Source organism: Xyrauchen texanus, chromosome 18 (genome assembly GCF_025860055.1).
Source record: "Xyrauchen texanus isolate HMW12.3.18 chromosome 18, RBS_HiC_50CHRs, whole genome shotgun sequence".
Taxonomy (NCBI): domain Eukaryota; kingdom Metazoa; phylum Chordata; class Actinopteri; order Cypriniformes; family Catostomidae; genus Xyrauchen; species Xyrauchen texanus.
Genome location: NC_068293.1, coordinates 39,692,796 through 39,714,320, shown reverse-complemented (window position 1 = coordinate 39,714,320; position 21,525 = coordinate 39,692,796). Strand labels below are relative to the sequence as shown.

At 38.6% G+C, this 21,525-nt stretch overlaps 1 protein-coding gene across 1 annotated transcript in view; it reads right to left on the bottom strand.

Moving 5' to 3' along the window:
• The window catches only part of slc4a3 (solute carrier family 4 member 3), a 101,247-nt gene that overhangs the window by 37,224 nt on the left and 42,498 nt on the right, over nt 1-21,525 (bottom strand). Inside the window, exons 3-6 of the mRNA XM_052148117.1 lie at nt 17,021-17,177; nt 14,631-14,878; nt 13,921-14,102; nt 12,284-12,504 (exon numbers count right to left, since the gene is read on the bottom strand). Of these exons, the coding sequence (XP_052004077.1) occupies nt 12,284-12,504; nt 13,921-14,102; nt 14,631-14,878; nt 17,021-17,177 (808 nt within the window). The remainder of the gene's footprint in view (nt 1-12,283; nt 12,505-13,920; nt 14,103-14,630; nt 14,879-17,020; nt 17,178-21,525) is intronic.

Below are 21,525 nucleotides of genomic sequence, written 5' to 3'. Positions count from 1 at the left end.
TTGTAAGTAGATATATTAAATAATTTAGTAAGAGTCTGAAATTTCTTTTAACAAGATGACATTGAAATACATTTATTTGGTAGAGGTTTGATTTAATTAGAAGAGCAAAAATCAGGCCCAATAGAAATCTGAAACAATATCAGCTTAGTGCATCTGAAAGTCAAAATTATGTAGTTTGGGTGCTTAAGGCCACAGGCCATTCCAAAAAACATTGCTATGATTTAATATTGTATAATTTCAGGCTACAACCCGAGGTTTTTATTGAATTTGGAATAACTGAAGGGGTGTATTATGAAAAGCCTTCTCTCTCTCCAGCTGTTTTGAGTGCCAAGCAAAGGCCAGGACTCTTCAAGGGTTGGAGGTTGCCAGGACGCTGTAGGCCTCAGCTGGTTTGAGTTGTCCCAGTAGTTCTGGGATGCTCAGTAAACAAAGTTCTTTTTTTTATTTTTGGCTGTTCTCCCCTAGCTTCACTCTGTCTCCTCATGCCTTAAAATCCCCCCTCATAAAAAAACACTGCTCCGCATAAATCTGAAGTCTACATACCTATGTTCAGGGCCTTCTCCCTGGGGTTTGGAGTCAACAATAAACTGGCCATGTCTTTTAGCTGTACTCTGGAGAGTGAGTTGAATACACTTCTTCTGTTTTCAGTTTCAGAATTAGAATTTGAACCTTGCAGTCCAAAATATTTAAATGAAGGTGTGTTTTTATTTTATTATTATTATTATTATTATTATTATTATTATTATTATTTAATTAATTTCTTAGATTTTTTTATTACAATATTGGACAATATTTTTTTCTTGTCTTAAGCATAAATCAAACAACATTTTGTGATGCTTAAAACAAGAAGTAAATCTTTTTCCAGTGGGTTAAGAAAAGTAAACATTATTCAAGGTATATTGTCAGAAAACAAGTGGTAGCTCTTACTATAAGGTTGTATACGTTAACATTAGTTAACTACATTACTTAACATGAACTGAAAATGACAATAATTTTAAAGCACATAATGTTGGTTAATGATCATTTCAACACATATGAATACAAAAAATGTAATCAAAATTTGTTTATATGTTAACATTAGTTAATTCATTATGAACTAACAAGAACAAACATTAAACAATTGTATTGTCATACTTAACATTAACCAAGATTAATAAATTATTTAATTAAGTATTGTTCATTTCAAGTTTATGATACCTAATGTATTAAAAAATGTTATCAATATGAACCTTATTATAAAGTTTTACCACACACTTCTCAATTAATTTTCTCTTATTTTAAGGATGTTTATATATTTTTACTAGAAAACAAAACAAACATACTGATTAAGAAAATCATGTTTGTCCTTATTTGTCATTAAATGATTGTGACTGTACTTGAGTCAAAGTATTATGGAACAGTTTGTGTTTATCTGAATAGGGCACTGAGACAGAGAGATAAGATGGAAATCGCCATGCACTAGACTGTCTGTCTGCTCTTCACACTGAGTTTTCACTGAGGGAGAGCAGAGAGACAGAGAAGCCTTGGGGGAAACTCAGATAAACAGTCTACACAAAGACAAAAGCATCAAGCCCCAGGGCCTTGTTGTTTCCCAAAATACATCAGTAGGCCTGTGCTTGTCACTGGAAAGCCTTAAAAATCCACTGTATTATCTGAACTTTCTGTTTGATTACTGGAATTGCAATGGACTACATCTATGCCTTTTTATGTGAAATTTGTCCCATTGTGTGTGTGTGTCCAAGACCATGTTTGCTAACCCAATAACAATAGGTCAGGCATGACTTGACTTATGGTTCCATTACTACACACAGGACATTTCTTCAGTGTGTTACTACATGTTGCAAATGCATGCAAATGACAAAAAGTCACTTCCAAATACACTTCCAAAGTTTATGCCATGTCCACACTAATCCGTTTTCAGTTTTCTAAAGTCTCAGTTTTCAGTGGAGGAAACCACTGTTCCAGTGTGAATGAGCGGCACGAACGTAGGAAAAGCAATGCATTTTCAAACACAATGTAGCCTGAATGTAGCCTTAAAGGGATAGTTCACCCAAAAATGAAAATGCTCTCATGATTAATTCACCCTACTGACATCCCAGATCTGTATGATTGTCTTTCTTTTGTAGAACACAAATAAAGATCTTTAGAAGAATATTCCTGCTCTGTAGGTCCTCACAATGCAAGTGAATTGGTGCCAGAATTTTGAAGCTCCAAAATCCAAATAAAGGGAGCATAAAAGAAGTCCATATGACTCTAATGGTTAAATCCATGTGTTCAAACACCATATGATAGGTGTGTGTGTGAGAAACAGATCAATATTTAAGTCATATTTTTTGTTCTAAATTCTCCTCTCTGCCCAGTAGGGGGTGATATGCATGAAAAATGTGAATCACTAAAAACAGAAGAAGGAGAAAGTGAAGGGAAAATGACTTAAAAATGTATCTGTTTCTCACTTATCATATTGCTTCAGAAGATATGGATTTAACCACCAGAGTTGTCTGGTGTACTTTTATGTTTCCCATATGTGGATTTTGGACCTTAAACTTTTGGCACCCATTCACTTGCTTTATATGGACCTACAGAGCTAAGATGTTCTTCTGAAAATGATATTCTTCACACATATGGGATGGTATGAGGGTGAGTAAATGATGAGAGTATTAATTTTTGGTGAAATAACCCTTTAAGCTCATCACAAACGTTACATTTCAAAGGGAATGCTGATTATTATTGTAGTGAAGCTACTATATTAAATACAATTCAGATTTATATTCTCCAGTATGTGTGTTCCTTAAAAAATGAATGACTATGGCATTGCTAGTGCCGTACTCTACCAGCTGGGCTACAGGAAAACATAACTACACCGCAAATGCGACATAGCCACATGCGTTTCTGACTACCTCCAAATTAGACTCATTTACGCTTATATAGTGGTCTATGAGAGATTGGATCACCAGAGACGGATTTTAGGTCTAAACATGACCAATGTGGCAGTAATACACAATAATTGTATGCATGAATGAAGTACTACCTGAGGTGACTGCCCTAAGTTATGTATGTATGTATGTGTGTGTAGGTGTCAAAGGAAGGTAATGCGAACTTCAAAGCCACCCACTCAAACACACACACCACTGGAGTTCATGAAACCTTTCATATCAATGATACGGTTTGAAAGGACTCAGCTTGCCATTAATTAGCTTGTGCATCCCAGCAGGATCAATAAAAACAACTCTGTTCAAATTTCCCAGCAATCAATTTCCAATGTGAGAAATATCTATGGTTGGTAGAGTGCACTTTTACAATGTCATAACCACAGTCATGTGAATGGAAAAAACTATTGGATTTCATCAAGGGCTGCCTGTTGCAAACTCTACCACAAAAGTGCAGAAACGTTTAGGCTTTTTGCCATTATGACATCTAAACTAAATGGCAAACAATTCTCAAAAAGAGACAATTGACAAATTCTGTTGAAAATGATGTAAGTGTGAAGCAAAATGCTCCTGTGACAATTGCCATACAATTTATCTTACTTCCAACATTATAAAGTAAGCACACTTACGAATGGGTTCCACTGGGGAGCCAAGGTGTGAGTGGATAGACTCCAGAAGATCATAATCGTCAAAATCCAGCACAAATTCTTCAAAGTCTTCAAAGCCATCCACAGCGAAGCTCCCCAGTATGTTTTCCTGATCCCAATAATGTCCTTTTCCAGTGCCTGCATTGGGGCATCCATCCCCTGAGGGGTTCCTCTTTTTCTCCTGCTCTACTTCTGTCATCTCCACACCTGATATCTTCGGACCATCCAGGATGTCACCCTCTTCCGTGCCGCAATTTTGTCCCTTCTTCTATTAACGCTGCAGAATGCACAAGCAGACTATTCCTCAATGATTCGACTGTGTCTCAACCCAGATGGATTACAGTCCAGTCTTCTGGGTTTTAAAAGTGGGTCCAGGAAGCAAAGTTGTCCAGAACTATGGAACAAGAAGGAATCTTGCAAATAATCACATTTGCAATCAAATTCTGCTAAAGAATGATTTGTTAAAAAGAAAAGAAGACAATTTCTCTGTAGTTGGAAACTCAAACCATTGATTGTTGTAAGATCCACCTGAACAACTGATGAGAAAACAATGTATTGCCTCAGGGTTTCAGAGTGGATTCGAGTTGTGCAAGATGTGTCCTTCCATACGCAAGCAAACAGCAGGGAACACTGGAGTTGGCTGATGATCCAGAGGAAATGTTCATACATCTGTACTACTTTTTAGGTATCGCACCAATCTATTGGCTGCCTCTCTAATTTCCATGACGTTGTCCATTGATCCTGCGACTGCATGAGGGACAGTGATGCGGTATTGTAGCCTGTTTTCACCCTTCACTGGGACGAGTCACAGGCCCACAGCTTGTTACACCACCCTATCAGACAGCACAGGTGAAACCTCCATCCTAAACAACAGCAATGCTGACACACATTACACAGCACTGTCTCCACATTACAGATCTCCATGGAAACCATGGCTGCTTCTAGAACCCTGTCTCGTTTGCAGCGGTTACCTGCCTGGCACTAATCCACTTACCATCCTGAGAGCATTGAGAAAGAATGATATGTATCCAATGGCCTGGAAATATTGAATAGATTTTTACATGCACAGACATTGAAAAGTGTCATCACAAAGGAACTTCTTATTGATCAGAGGTCGCTTTCATATCTCAGGAGAATAGAACATGTGAAGCTCTCGGATAAATTATCTTTCATTTAGGTAGCAACCTTATCTAAAATGTTTCTCTCAAAATGTATTAGAAGAAATAAAATATTGGCTCACATGAACCAGTCATTAACATGCAGTAAGAGTATAGAGCTATGCATTGAATGTAGATAGCATAGCTCATTTTGGGTCTATAATAATTTTTCATTCTCTTTGTTGGGGGAGTGTTGAGTTTTGAGATCACTTCTGAAACTCTAGAGACATGGAAAAAGCAAGAGATATCAGCAAAAGTCTCAATTTGTTCTCCATTTAATCTAGGAGAAACAATTGAGACATTGTTGAGATCACTGTATCTCTAGAGGACATACATGGAAGATTAATAGGAGACTTCAGCAAAAGTCTCAATTGGCTCTCCATTTAATAACATTGTGTGGAGCGGGGGGGGGTCGGAATATCGCGCGCCCGGTCCCCAATCGGCCTGATGAGGCGCGCGAGGGATAAAGGCGGCCGGTGATGATGGTTAGAGAGAGAGAGAATTACGGGCATGTCCGTCATGTGTGTGTTTATGTTTGTGCTTTTGGTTTGAGTTTAATTAAATATCATTTATGTTGACAAGCCGGTTCTCGCCTCCTCCTTGCCCATCCTTTAACTGTGTTACATTGGTGCCGAAAGCCCGGGAAGGAGGAGGGATGCCCGTTGCAGAGTCCTCGACACTGCCGTCCACCCTGGGGAGTGCCGCTGCCATCTGCCGGGTGACGGAGTAGCCCGACCGCCTGGATGTGGGGAATGGCCGCCATCCGCGGGGCAAATGGGGATTGGATACCCTGACCACCTGGAGCGAGGGAGCCGCTGCCGGGGGCGGAGGAGTGCCCTGCCGTCCCCAGAGACGCGGAGGGGTCGAGGGAGACCGCCGTCTGCGAGGGGAGGAGGGAAGAAACTCTCCGACCGCCCGGAGCGGTAGGGCCGCTGCCAGGGGCGGAGGAGTGTCCCCATTTGCTGCCAAAAAAGCGGAGGGGCGTTCTGCCCGCTGGGGGTCGAAGGTTTGACTCCGGTTCGCCTGGGGTTGGAGCGGCTGTCGTCCGCCTGAGTGTGGAGGAGTGTTCGAGGACCACGCAACGGTACATCAGAGAACCGGTGAGTGAGCTTTTTCTCTCTGTCCTCTCTCTCTCCCTTTCGCACCGTGTTGGCCTTTTCCCTCGCCTATTTTGTTGTTGTTTTTCCCCTCCTGTCTCCTCCCAGGGCGAGGAAGGCGGGGATGACCACGCGGGACGCAGGATACACCACGCCCCAGGGATGGGGGGGTGTACGTCATGCCGGTGGCACCCCGGCCTGAGATAACGCCGGGAGGAGTGTGGAGCGGAGGGGGGCGGGGCTGGGTCGGAATATCGCGCGCCCGGTCCCCAATCGGCCTGATGAGGCGCGCGAGGGATAAAGGCGGCCGGTGACGATGGTTCGAGAGAGAGAGAATTACGGGCATGTCTGTCATGTGTGTGTTTATGTTTGTGCTTTTGGTTTGAGTTTAATTAAATATAATTTATGTTGACAAGCCGGTTCTCGCCTCCTCCTTGCCCATCCTTTAACTGTGTTACACATTGATTTCTAGGAGAAACAATTGAGACATTGTTGAGATCACTTCTGAAACTCTACAGGAGATGCGGCAATTGGTAGGATGCATAATAATCTCTTAGGAGTGCCAACCCCTCTTCATCTTGTGGTTAGTGTTATTTTTGGATTGTGCATTTAAATGTATGTCCATTTTTATTACATCCGTATCCCAAGTTAATTTCCCGATCTAAACGGGGGAAAAAATTGTCTAGACTGAATATTTTCTAATGTCTGGACTGCATCTACAGGTTTTTATGATTATAAATACAAACGGTTCAATACACTGGCATTGACTACTTTTATTTTGTATATTGCCATTGGTGTGTGAATGTGAGTGTGAATGTGTGTGTGTGTGTGTGTGTGTGGTGTGTGTGTGTGTGTGTGTTAATGGGACACAGTATAAAGCACTTTGGTAACCTCTAAGGTTAAAGAAGGCGCTATATAAGTGCAGACCATTTACCATTTATTTATCATATGTGAAGATGTGAAGACAGGGCTTCAGTTATAAACCTTTGGGCCAGTACAAAATATTTGTGGCGCTGTGTGAAGATAAATTTCATGATTTCACTACAAATATCATGTCAGTAATGCTGACATTGCAGCTAGCCATTTTTAACCTATCAGCAACAGTGGCAATGGTTCAAATCTGTTTTATATCTAATAATTTATTTGTCTTGATGAATTAAAATAAACTTGTCTGTCTCCCACGTTCTCAACAATGTATGTGCGTGACGCAGAAGCAGTAGTAAAGTTTGTGAGTAAAGTTCAGAGGGAATGTTTGAATGACACGTTAGGGTGGAAAAATCTTATCGAGAATGCACCGGACAGGACACAGTCGATAAATTATTAACCCCCGAGGAAATATGAACATCCCCCCTCCTCCCTCCTTTTTATTTATTTTTTAAGGTTTTACACAATTCATGCAGGTCACATTTTTAAGTTGGAAAAACTGAATACTGGATTAATCCAGAAGAATCACATCCCTAAGGAGACGTGAGATTAATTGGGTCTTTTTTCTGAGAGGAAAAAAACCTGAGAAGCAGAAGACTTCAGCAAAAGTCTCAATTTGTACTCCAATTCTCTCTGTAGCAGAAACGATAGAGACATTGTTGTGATCACTTCTGAAACTCTAGGAGACATATGCTAGATTACTAGGTGACAAATAGGCAAAGAAGATCTTTAGAGAACAATCATGCGATTACTGGGGTCTTCATCTCAAGAGAAAAACGGCCAAAGATAGACTTAAGTGCAAGTCTTAATTTGCTCTCCAGCGGATTTCATTGCTCTCAATGAGAAACAAATGAGATGTTGTTGAGATCTATGGTGAAACTTGAGCGGTGACACACGCAAGATTACTCGTGTCTTTTTCTGAGGAGAATTTGTCAAAAATAGAGACTTCAGCAGAAGCCTCCATTTGCTCTCCATTGATTTTCATTGCTGTCTAGAAGAAACAAGAGAGACATTGATGAGATCTATTCTGGATCCTCTAGAGGAGACACAAGAAATTATTATGGCTTTTTTTTCTTCAACAGAAAACTGAAGAAAAGACTGAAGCATAAATCTCAATTAGCTCTCCATTTAATCTCATTGCCATATAGGAGAAGCAACTGAGACATAATTGAGATCTATTCTGAAACTACATAGGAGACGTGAGATTACTAGAGCCTTTATATCAAACTGGTGAAGAAAGAGACAGAAGCAAATGTCTTAATCTGTTCTCCATGTTTTCTCATTGCTGGCTATGGGAAACAATTAAAAAACATTAAAGAGATTTATTTATTTGTATTTTCTATGGCACCTCTTACTGGAAAGTCAGCAATTATAAACTCTTAATTTGCAAGTCACTCTGTATATAAAATACAACCAAATGGATCTTTCAGCTTAACAAATCAACTAGAAAATAAATCTGATATTTGGATTACATAAGCGAGAGTTTTGACATATGTGCCATCGCTGAATCCCTGGTGTAGATGAGTGGGCCAGATCTGAGCAGTGTATAGCCATACTGCATATGTCAGCTATAGTGTGATCTAGGTCTTAAATTCAATGGCCGGTTCTGAGTGTGGTGGCCTGATTTGTCATTTGCAGCAGTACAGTAGTCAATGCTGCCTCTATTCTAAAAGCAGGAAGGGCTGCAGGCGGAAGCTTTGGAAAGGATAATCAATTGGCCCACTGAAGTTAATTACAGCTAGAGGGAATCCATCCACCTAAATGCACTCTGGTGTGCTCTGCTAGCCTTCATTCATGTGGAATATTTAGATATTAAATTTTTATGTACAGTATGCCACATAGTGTAAACAGCAGGGTCATTCATTAAACGAGCCTGGATCCCTCCGCTAACATTCGATTGGTTGGAAAAACCGTAGTGTCTTTACAGCAGGGGTGTTAAATTCAGGACCATTTTTTTATTTAATAAAAAAAATTGTTCACCCAAAATGAAAATTCTGTTATTTTGTGAAACACAAAAAGAGATATTGGGCAGAATGACTCAAGTCACAGTCACCTCAGTCACCATTCACCATTCACTATTAAAAATAATGTTCTTCTTATTATTTATTTACAATATTATAAACATACACATACATTATAAAGAGATAATTAGATAGATAGATAGACAGACAGACAGACAGACAGACAGAACTCATTGTTTTTGTAAAAATATTTTACATTTGAAGAAAAAGCCTATCATATGCTGCTTAATTCAGGTGTAGATTTAAAAAGAGGCTTCGATTTTGATTCGCTGGTTGTGATAGTGGGGACACGTTTCCCCATCACCCCCCCCATTCACATCATAACCTATTCCACTGGTTTGATGGCAGGTTCCACAGACACAACTTTCCCCATATAGTGTGACAGCATGGCCCACAATTTGGGCATATCATCACAAAAAGTCAGCGTGTGTTCAATGAACTATATCCTTTTTTTTGGACAATAACAGTGAAAATGATATGTAGCTTTTGTGTAGCCAATACTTTAAGTTATGTGGCCATGCAGAAATAAACCTACCCTGAGAAATATTCACTGGATTAGAAAGTGTGACAACTAGCCCCGGTCTCCACTGGAGTGGTGGTGGTGTAGTGGGCTAAAGCACATAACTGTTAAATGAGACACCCATTTTTAAGTACACTCTTACATTTATAGATTCTATTAATACAATATGCCTTGTATATGCATTTTGATAATAATAGCCTAATACTACTACTTCTAATAATAATAATACAATTATAATTTTTAAACATATAAAAATCAATCTTACCAGCTGTATTTGTAGGCTAACTTTTGTAGGTTAACTGTGGAATATGTTGTTAACTTTGGCTTTTCCTGGTATTTCAGATATGAATATCTGCATGAAACAGAAAAATTCTTTTGTCTGTGCATGTATAACAACATTATTCTGAAGTCAGGAGGTGTCAAGCAAAATGTGAAATGTCAGTCAAACAAATATTTTGTATATTATTCGGGTGAATCCATTATTCGTTTTGAAGTCATTATACGTGCCTTTCTGAATAAGGTATTCGGCATTTGCCTTTTAACAGGTGATGGAAGTGATGTTCCAAACGCACGTGATGTGTTGCCGCTAGCTTTAGCAGGTTAGCTAACATCAGTTCAACACTTGTATCTAAAACAACATACAATCACACAGCTTGTGGTGATGGTAAAGCATTAAACTCACATTTATAAGGTGAATGAACCACTGAAGCTTCACCAGCTGCTACATTCTACATTATTTACAACTGATTTGTCAAACCTGCAGCACAGCCCGGTAACTCCACCCCTTCCGCTATCGTCGGCAAGCCGCTTGTGCTGAGTGCATGAAGTGTACAATATTCCACATGAAAATGTGCATCATCCGGGTACATAAAGTACACTTCTTTTTGCTTCATTTTCAGTGTAAGCGTACTACTCACATTACTTACACTACAAAATGGCGTAGAATAGTGCAGAAGTGTGTGATTTGGGACGCACCTATACACACCTGGGATACCATGAGGGTGAGTAAATAATGATAGAATTTTTGGGTGAAATATCCCTTTTTAAATGGCGCAGCTCAAATGACCCTGACCACATCTGAACATCTCTTAGGCTTGTTTACAACTGCTGAAAAGAGAGGAGACGGCCTGTGCCCGGCCACTAATCCCACTGATCTGCATTCCACCAAAACACATTCATGAGTATGGACATGAATACAGTCCCCCCTAACTTACCAAAAGAATTGCCAATGAAGACCTTTCAAATCCATTAAACAAACAGCTCAAGGGTGTTCTTCCAGTGTTTTCATCATTCCTTTCCTCTAGGGTGAGAGTTTAATAAGATTTTGGAGGGGCAACAGACTTTGGCTTGTCAAAAGCAAGATAAACCAGGGGTCAGAAATCCAGTCGTTGGTGTGGTTCCAGTGACACATGAAATTAAACATGCCCATTTAATTTAGTTTCAGTTACTGTACTGATTTAAATTAAGCTTGAATGACCGCAACAACATGCAGGTTGTCTGTTGGCTGTTAAAGTCATCATGGCTACAGTGACAATGAGAAAACTCTGAATTTGATGTACTGTAGCAGGAGATATGGAGGCTAAGGAAAAAGTATTTTTAAAGGAATAGTTCACCAAAAATGAAAACGTATTATTTATGTCATTATTTATTCACCCTGATGTTGTTACAAACACAAATGCTGTTAATAATGTTTTTCTGTGGAACACAAAACTCTTGACCACAACCACTCAAAATATAACCCAAAAACACCTTAAAAGTAGTCCATATAACTAATGTGCTTCATTGTATGTCTTCTGACGCCATACAGTATAGTTTTGTGTGAGAAACAGACTGAAATTTAAAGGAATAGTTCAAATTTCAATTGTCTCATCATATACTCTCCCCAATGCCATCCAAGATGTGTGACTTTCTTTCTTCTGCAGAACAGATTTTTTGAAGAATATCTCAGCTCTGTAGGTACATATAATGCAAGTGAATTGTGAAAAAGTGAAAGTTTTGGTAAACTTTGAAGCTCCAAAAAGCACATAAATGCAGGATAAAATAATCAATAAAAATGCAGTGGTTAAATAAATGAATTCTGAAGCTCAGTTTTGGGTGAGAACAGACCAAAATATAATGCATTTTTACTATAAGTCTTGACATCAGCGGTCTCCATTGCGATCATGATTTTAAGCTTGATTACACTTCCTCGTGCCATCAATCCCTCTGCACATTCATCAAGCACAAGGAAATGTAATCGAGCTTGGGTCTATGATCGGGTCTAGAGACTGAAGTGGCGAGATGTACAGTGAAAAAGGAGTAACATTTTGAAACCACTGTCGTTTGGATTAATTTTATGCTGCCTTTATTTGCTTTTTGGAGCTTCTCAGTTTTGGTCACCATTTACTTGCATTGTATGGACCTACAGAGCTGAAATATTCTTCCAAAAAATATTTTTTGTCTTCAGCAGAAGAAAGCCTTACACATCTGAGATGGCATGAGGGAGTAAATTATGAGAAAATTGTCATATTTGGGTGAAAATAAATCTTTTATTAATTTAATAAATTGTATTTAATAACCTTTCATTTGTTATTCACTGATACGCTTTCTTATTAATCTTAACCACAACCACACTAAGACACAAAAATGGCACTTTGATGATTCGTGCCAGGAGAATGAGATTTTAGAGCTGCAGCAGAGAAGAATAATTTCTGTAAAATCATACATTTTGATCTGTATCTCACACAAAGCTATCATATGGCTTGTTTACACACAAATTGTATGTACTACTTCTATATTTTTTTATGATGTGTTTTAGTCTTTTTTGGAGCCTCACAGTCCCTGGTCACTATCAACTAAAAATGATCTTTAAGTGTTCCACATAAAACATAACAGTACATAGGATTGGCATTGACAGGATGTTGAGAAAATAATGACAGAATTTTCATTCTTGTGTGAATTATTTCTTTAAATGCCTCTTAATAAATCACATCAGCTTCAGAACTGCTTACTCTTCATGTCATCCAGGTCAGCACTGGCCAGCATCTGTGCCTCAGCCTCATCTGTAGGTACTTTCTGGTACACAGCAGTCTCCATGGCTGTCATACTGCCTATGCAGATGCGTTCTCGTAGGTCATAGCTGGTACGCTGGGCTCCAGCCAGCCGGTGGACGGGCTTTCTGCGAAACCAGCCCCGTGTTGTCATACTGGCAGGCTCTGGAGATGGGACAAATCTACAAAAACGAAAGTACAACTTAAATGTCATCAATGAACAAAACTAATGATTTTTTGTTTGTTTGTTTATTTTTTCAGACCAATTTCATATTTGTTGTTAAAGGGATATTTCACCCTCACCATCATGTTGTTCCAGACCTGTATGACTTTCCTTCTTCTGTGGAACACTAATGGGGATGTTAAGCAAAGAAATAAACTCAGTCACCATTCACTTTCAGTGTGTGTAAAAAAAGCAGCAATGAAAGTGAATGGCGACTGAGGCTAACATTCTGCTTATCATTTCCTTTTGTGTTCCACTGAAGAAAGAAAGTAATTTGGGTTCAGAATAACAACAGGGTGCATCATTTTTATTTTTTTTTTGGTGAACTCTCACTTTAATAGCTGGATGACATAAGCAAATAGTGTAATAAGCACATAAGCCAAGCCATGCTATGAATGCATTCCAAATAAATTATCTTCTTTTTCTACACCTTTCAGATGCTCCCATTAGGGGTCACCACATTTGACTTGGCACAGGTTATGCCCTTCCTGGCGCAACCCCCAGTGGCTGGGGGACTCACACCTACGGGGCAATTTAGAGTCTCCAATTCACTTAACCTGCATGTTTTTGGATTTGTGGGCGAAACCGGAGAACACGGAGGAAACCCACGCAAACACAGGGAGAACATGCAAACTACTAAGCCACCTTGCAGCCCATTCAAAATAAAATATATTTTATTTAAAATATATTTATATTAAAAAAAAATTTTATTGTACATGTACCTTCACTAAATAACCATAAAGACATAAAACAAAAAGAAAGAGCTCACTAAATGGGTTTAGTATACTTCCAATGCCTTGTAGAGTGGATTAACCAGCAGAGGGCAATAGAGTACACCTTTTCAAATTCACTGTGCAGACAAAGTCATCAACTGATTTAATAGTATTCCATTGCTTTACAATGTTGCGTCATGATGATACTTGCCATTGAAGGCAAAACTAACAGATTAACTTCTGAAAATTGACCACTTGAAACACTTAATCAAGTGGAAAGGCACTGGGTCTGTTAAGCTAAAAAAAAAAAAAAACACCAAACTTGTGTTTGGTCTTCTGAAACCATACAATAAGTTTGTGTGAGGAAAAGACATACATTTTAATTTTTATTCATAAATCTCCTCCATTGTAGCTCTCAAATAGCATTTGTCGGCTCAGCTCTATTCCCAATCAGTGCAAAGTAAAACAGGAAAAAAGGCCATCCTGCAAAATGTCTTCTTTTGAGTTCCACGAAAGAAAGTGCATTAAGAGAAACGGGGGTGACGCAATGGTGACGTTATTTTTTATATTTGGGTGAGCTATTGCTTTAAACTGCACATTTAATGTTTCTATGTTTTGAGTGCAAGTGTAAATCCTTCTTTATTTTACTTAATATAATATACCTGTTGGAAACCTCTTCCTCCTTTTCTTCTCTGTCCGGTCGCTCTTGCGCTCCCTGCTGCTCCTCCTCCATTCTGGCGAGGCTGGGTGGGATCTCCTCACTGCTGGGGGGTCTCTCACTCTCCATATGGAAGCTGGTGAGAGGGAGGTCAGCTGCCAGATCCTCCTCACTTCCCAAACTGAGCTGTGACATCACAACATCAGTCACCATCTCCCCAATGTCCCATTCCACCTTTCTAACACAGTCATCCACACATATTAGGGGTGTGCAGCGATTTCATTATCTGTACCTATGGCAAAATGATCTGCATCTGTATTCGGATAGAACTGAATGTGGGCAGGGCTTAAACTGGAAATGAGACAACAATAAATGAAACGCCCATTTTAAAAGATTACTCTGTTACATTCCTATGTGCGTATTCATAATAAATGCCTAATAATAATATTCAGAATAATAGTCATTATTATTATTATTATGCTATTATTATTTAATTTGTTATTTGTTTTTAAGACATAATTCATGTCTTTCAGAATATCCATCCTTCGGCTTCGGCGGCATCCAGAACACATATCTTGACATAACTTTTAGCTATCCAGTCAAATAATTATGTTTATTGATATATAATGCACACTGTTCCACTACTGATTTTACATAGTGCACAGTATGCAGTAAACTAGTATGCCATTTTGACAGCCGATGACATTAAATTACCTGTGGCAGCTCTTCAGTTGGCTCGGTAGGCGTGGCTGATTGGCACTGTCCCTCAGTCTCCGACTCCACCTCTTCCTCATCCACCTCATGAATAGTGGGCGTGACATCTGACGGCGGCATAGATGTCTTCTTTTTCTTCCTCTTTTTCTTTCGTCGACGGTCCATACTTAGCACCCTCTTGCGAAAACGCTGTGGGGGGAGGTGGGTGGATAGGGGATGGTGGGTGTGGTGGAATGTGTGCCGGTGATCTGTACATAGACAGAGACCATTTAAATAAGGCATAATGCACACTGCACAGCAAAGGCAAAATGCAGTAACTAACATTTTGTCATGAGGATAAATAATGACAGAATTTTTATTTTTGGGTGAACTATTCCTTTAAGAGCAGTAGCTGCTGCCTTTGAAGCTTCAGCTATAAGGAAATGCTAATGTGCGGTTTGGAGCTCTTGTGCAGCCCTGTGCGCCTCTCTGCTCTGCATCGAATGAATCACAAGCTAGTTTACACCTCCTACTACTGTCGCCACATGAAGATGAAAATGTGGGCCTTGATTTATCAGGGTCTGGAAAGCGACTGGCACAGACACAGCCCTGCAGGAAGCCTGGGAACGTGAGAGTGCCCATTAAAAAGCAATGCACTTCTGTATTTCTGAACTTCTAAGACACCTTCCTCAAGATGCATTTGAAGACGGAAGCTTTTAGGACCATGAGGAAGGCTGCCCCCTTGGACTGTCAATGTTTTACAAAAACAGTTGCATTACTAATTTAAAAGTCAACATGAAAACAAAATTGATCCCTTTTATTTTTTTAAAAGGAAAGTTCACCCAAAAAGGAATCATTTACACACCCTCATGTTGTTCCAACCCCATATGACTTTCTTAAAAGTCCTAAAAGTAGTCCATGTGACTTGTGCTTCATATTCCAAGACTCCTGAAGACATTTGACAGGTTTTAGTGAGAAACAACCCAAAATTGAAAAACAAAAACTGTGTATTGCGCATTCATGAGCCCCATAAAAAGCTTGTTCATAGTGTCATGCGTATTGGCTGCAAAAGTCAACGTGAACGACCCTTTCTCATAACGTTCATGAACGCGCAACGGACATCAAGATTTTCAGTGAAAAATACTTTAGAGTTGGCTGAAATCAAAACCGCCACTATTTATTTTCTTAATGCATGTTACAAGTCTTATTGTGCATGATTCATCCAGGCATGTTGTGTTTTATATAAAAATTTTTTGACCTTGTCAAAATCAAAATTTCAAAACTTTAACTTCTGCTAATATGACTAACTCTTCTCTGTGGTGTATGTCAGGTTGCGTGGCAGTTAGTCTTAAGTTCTTCGTCAGTTTTAACCCCACCTCTACATAAGCCTGCCATGTACACAAACCTGGCGCAGACTGAAGAGGTGTATTTTCTGCTGTTTCCCTCCCAAAACCTTGTTCAACCCCCCAAACTTCCTGGCTTGAATTTTTACATTTCGAAGGAGGAGGAACAATGGTGAATTCGCTGATGTGTTTGAGGCATTTCAAGCCTGAATTCTTCCATCTAATGCATTCATCTAAATGCAGAGAAAGTGGCTGGAGTTATTAATATTTGTTAATTATCATATTTTTTCTGTTCTCAAGTCAATGGAAAATTATTGGGCCGGTACTGAGATCAGTTCTCAATTTTCCCGGTAACTGGGTCTGACATGAGAAGCAGCACGATGGAAAGGGTTACACATGTGTGACTGTAATCTAAAGCCTATTGGCTATTTTTGTAAAAAGGGACAAGCTGTTTGACATGTCCCACCCCCATTTCCTGTTTCAGAAGGAAATACGTTAAAACACCAGATCGAACTGTGCTCATCAAGGCACTTCACTGTGACTTTAATTTGGGATTGTTTCTACTATGACAGACAGTTATCAAAGAATTTTCCGTTTTGAGTGAATTATTTCTTTAATGCATGTTTCTGGTTTTTCTGCGAGTGATTAATCGATGCACAATTTAAAAGTATATTTCAAAATGTTTGATCTTTGTAATTGTATCTTTGTACACTTGATCAAATGATAATAGCTGCTCTTTATTCTTTTTCTTTTTTTAACTGACCAATCCCTCTTCCTTTTTAACCCCTCCTGTAATCCACAGTCATATTGAGACTAAACCAAGCAAGCTGCACTGGCCCATTCTGGTACAGAACGCCCAGTTTACGATACAATTACATCCCAATTCTTAAAATTAGACCTGTCCTACATTTTGTGTTTTGAAAATCCTGTTTCACTCAAAAATATGTCACCTCACATAATTAAAATGACTTTAAAAGAGCATTTTTTAAATGGCTTTACAAGAAGACTATCCACCCAGTAATGATTTAAAATAGAGAGCACATACAGTATACATCAAACTGTATTTACACTCAAAGTCTTTCTCGTTGTAGCTGCGGCCCATTTTGTCAGCACCATTGATAGCAGACTCCGTAATGATGTCCCCAAACCTCTCCACAGACAAGGCCTTCTCCCATTCCTCATCTTCTTTCTCTGCTGTGGAGCCCTTCTCTTCTTCTAGCAAAACCTAGAGACAGGATCATTTAAGAATCAAACCACACAGTAAGTGTCAAACAATCCACAAAGTGACAGATGCTAAAATGCATTAGAGGAAGCAAAAACACATGCTAAATAAGATAGGGAGCAAATGGTATCTTCTAGCATGTTCTAAAGAGTTTGAGCAGTTGAGGCCAGATGTTTTTTAATGTTTCCCCAGCTGGTGGCACCCTAGGCGATTGCCTAGTTTGCCTATGCCTGAAATAGACCCTGTTTAGAGCACACTTACTGTGGTGTCTGGAAGGCATCAGTGGCAAGACTCTTGTTTTTTATAAAGAGGGGGGCCACAAAAGGGCCAAAATGAGATGGGAAGAGCCAATTTAACAACAAATCAATACGATTCTGCATGTATTTTCTTGAAATGTTCATTCAAGAAGACCTTATATTTATTACTTACTTTTCAAGTCATTTAAGACAATATGACAAACAACAGTCAACAACAATATGACATTCTCAAATAACACTTTACAATAAGGCTCCATTTGTTATCATTAGTTAACAACATTAGATAACATGAACTAACAATGAACAATATTTTTTTAAGCATTTATTAACATTAACTAACTATTAACTAAGCATTTGTTAATGTTAGTTTCAACACATACAAATAAATTTTTTAATTCAAAAGTTGCATTTGTTAACATTAGTTAATGCACTATGAACTAACAATGAACAAGTGTATTTTTATCAACTAACATTAACAAAGATTAATAAATGCTGTAAAAGTATATTGTTAATTGATTGTTCGTTATCCCTAATGCATTAACTAATGTTAAAGAATGGAACCTTATTGTAAAGTGTTACCAATATTCCTAATCGAACACATTTTTTTATATTTTCAATATTATTCGTTTTAAATAAAATATGTATTAATATAGTTTATAATTCCTAATTTAACAACAATGTGTACGTTTACACAGTGGTGAATTCTCAGGGCAAGCAAAGCCTTCTCTGCTGGATTAACATGCCAAATAAATAAATATTTTTCATCCTTACATTCTCAATCACCTTTATACCTTAATCAATCTACAAACAAATAGAGAAAAACGAAACGTTTACCCAGTCAGATGTTCTGCACGATCATGCACGAACATAGTTAAACAGGAAAGGAGGACTGATATTCACTTCAAGTAAATTGGTAAGTGCTTTTTGCATTGTTATAGCAACATCAGGAGTTTTCTAAGTGTAAATTAGGCTGCTGGAGCAAAGAAGTGCTGCATTCAATTCAATTTGGAAAGTCAGATTTTACAACTTCTTACTAAGAAAAATGCAATGAAATTCAACTTGAAGTCAGAATTACAACATATAGGCTCTGATTTCGCCGAGATGCAAGGGCATGATGTCACACAAACATGTCGGCACTCAGGGAGATATCCAAAATAAGTGATAAACATTCACTTTATTAACAAGTAATATTGATAAATTAGTTCGTTTCCACTTTACATGATATTAAAGCTTGTTTAACAAACATATAATCTCTTTTAATAATTATACACCTGAAGCACAAATGCTAGCGCTGCAGCACTGTTTATCAGTTGGGTTGCTAGGATACATCTCTAATGACAGTCAAACACCTGCTAAGCTAATGAGAGTGTTGCAGTTTTGTTTTCTTAAACATCATCGGGGAATGGAATGCATTTATGGTAGGAGATATTATGTAGGAATATCCCTCATCCAACTTTCATGGAACGCAGCATAACCGTGTACCCTGATGAAACGAAAAAATGTATTGCAAGCGACATTTAAATTGCAAATATTATTAGATAGATTTTTCCAGGTACTACCAGACCTCCTTGTTAAATTCATATGAAAAATTATGATTTTTGATGTTCATTTAACAAAACAGTCATGCTGCAGTCAAAATTAGGCTTGCTTGAGCATTAAGTGTCGTTTCAATTTCTGGGTTTCGTGCGTGGACGTGTTTTTAAAATGTTAATTAGTATTATTAGTTAGCTGCAACATAATGTATGATGCCCAAAGGCATAGAGTGTTAAATGCACGGCCTGCCACTGCATATACATGCACCCCAAAACTCTTATAACTACCAGATATCAGCTTACAAATAAAATCAGAAAAGGCAGGAAAATTGTCCACGTTTACATGAGATTTGAAATCATTGGATTATTCGGCTGTGGCTCAGTTGGTAGAGCAGGTCGGCCACTAATCACAGGGTTGGTGGTTCAAATCCTGGCCCACATGTATCCACATGCCACAGTGTCCTTGGGCAAGACACTGAACTCCAAGTTGCTCCCAATGGCAGGCTAGCGCCTTGCATGTAGGTGTATGAATGTGATTGGGTGAATGAGTCACAGTGTAAAGCGCTTTGAATACTGTTAAGGTTAAAACGGTGCTATATAAGTGCATACCATTTACCATTTCTCTGCTTAAAGATGTTAACATGTACACATGTGCATGTGACACACATTTGATAGGTAACGACACTGGTAAATGTGTTGATGTGCAATGCATATGAGCAGAAATATATGTGTGCCAATCTAAAAGCATGCTTTTTTAGCTTAAACAGTTTGCGACCTTACCCCGATAAAGGAAAAAAGTTATGAAGCATAAAATGTGAGATTGTGTATGTAGACATGCTCTTGTGACTTATAAAAAAAAAAATTAAACATCCTGTGCAAGGACTATATTTTCATAAGGACAAGTATGGAGTGGAAATAAGGACTTTGAAGCCAAGAGTATTGAAAATGTTGCTCTCGTGCAGTCTCGTGAAAGCGTACTGGACAGCAACAGTTGGTCAAGAGTTTCACTAAATAATACATCTCATTTCGGTTTGTTTCTCATCAAACCTTATCATATGCTTTCAGAACAATCATGAGCGTCACTAAATCATTTATTAGACTTCTAAATTATTCTTTTGCATCCTTTTGAAGCTTGAAGAGGCGATCACCATAAACTGCCATTGTATGACATCACTGATCACAACATTTTCATTTTGGGGGAACAATCCCTTTAAATCCATTCTGCAGATTTCCCCCCATAATCGATGCAGAAAATGGAAAAAGTCATTCGGGGAGGTCCAGATTACCTCTGGGACTTCCCATAACCAGGAGTTTTTCAAGACAGGGGTATAGAAGTGGCCAAACAATTTTAGCTGGGGCCAAGGCACCCCTAACTCCACCTTGGACGAATTTCGCATTGGCACCTTGGTCCTAAAGCTTGTGAGAAGGCTTTGAAGTGAGGCAGGGAGTACAGGAAGGTGGGGCAGAGCTTGCAGACAGGCTACAAGCCTCACAGATCAGTAAATGCCATCATGTCAGCAGGATGCCACCCCATCAACGATTACAGCTGCATTCACCAGCACTACTGTCATGCGTAACAAGCACCATCACGCTGAACGACCAACTGAGCTAATATGGCTAAATTTCAAAATAAACATATGTATAGAAAGATGTGAGACGTACCAAGCTGTTTAAATCCTTATGTCATTTTAACCATTTAACTGACTTCTCAACCATACGGTAGGCCTTTGTTTGTGTGTAAAATATATATATATATTTTTTTTTTTTTTTTTTGGGTGGAGGGATATGCCCCCACAGGTTTACTGCCCCACCCCTTTATCTTCTGTTGCCATGGGTGGATGGATCCTGTCAACACGGTAGCAGACAGAAGCAAACTACAGTGCCTCCCACAAACGGAAGAACAGTGCTGATCAGACATAAAAGATTAGGGTAAAAAAAGTAAATAAATAAAGAGGAATGAAACCATAATGTTGCTATCTATAGGATAAAGGTTAAAATTTAGACACATGTATGCCAGAATTTTTCAAAATCATGCGTGACATACGGTTAATATGTATGTAAAGGGAAACGAAGTAAAGGTGGCACAGGCTAAAAGATGGCATCTGTGAGTGGTACATGAGGACCCTAAACCTAACCCTAACCCTAAGGTTAGTAGGTTTAATGTATTCCTTAATAGACATGTTGAAACAATAAATAGTCCTTTTTAATAAAAATTTGAATGCAGTTACGGGTTTACAATTTGACACATTTGAACTTTTAAGACTGATTTACATCAACTTAAATTCAACTTTTTGGCCTAAAACTTCATAAGATCCTCCACGACGGTGATTTGGATCTAACAATGGTAGTGTGACCATATGAACCCCTTGTGTCATCCTTCTATTCCAGATAATTTTATGTTGAAATTATCTAGGACTCTTAGTTTGAAGTATTGGTATTTTCCTTTAAAATTCAGTTACCAAAAAAATAAAGATTTCACACAAAGGTATACACTACAGTCTTCAAAGACAAAGGACAACTGTCTCTAACAAGGACAGAAAGAGATGTGGAAGGCCAGATGTA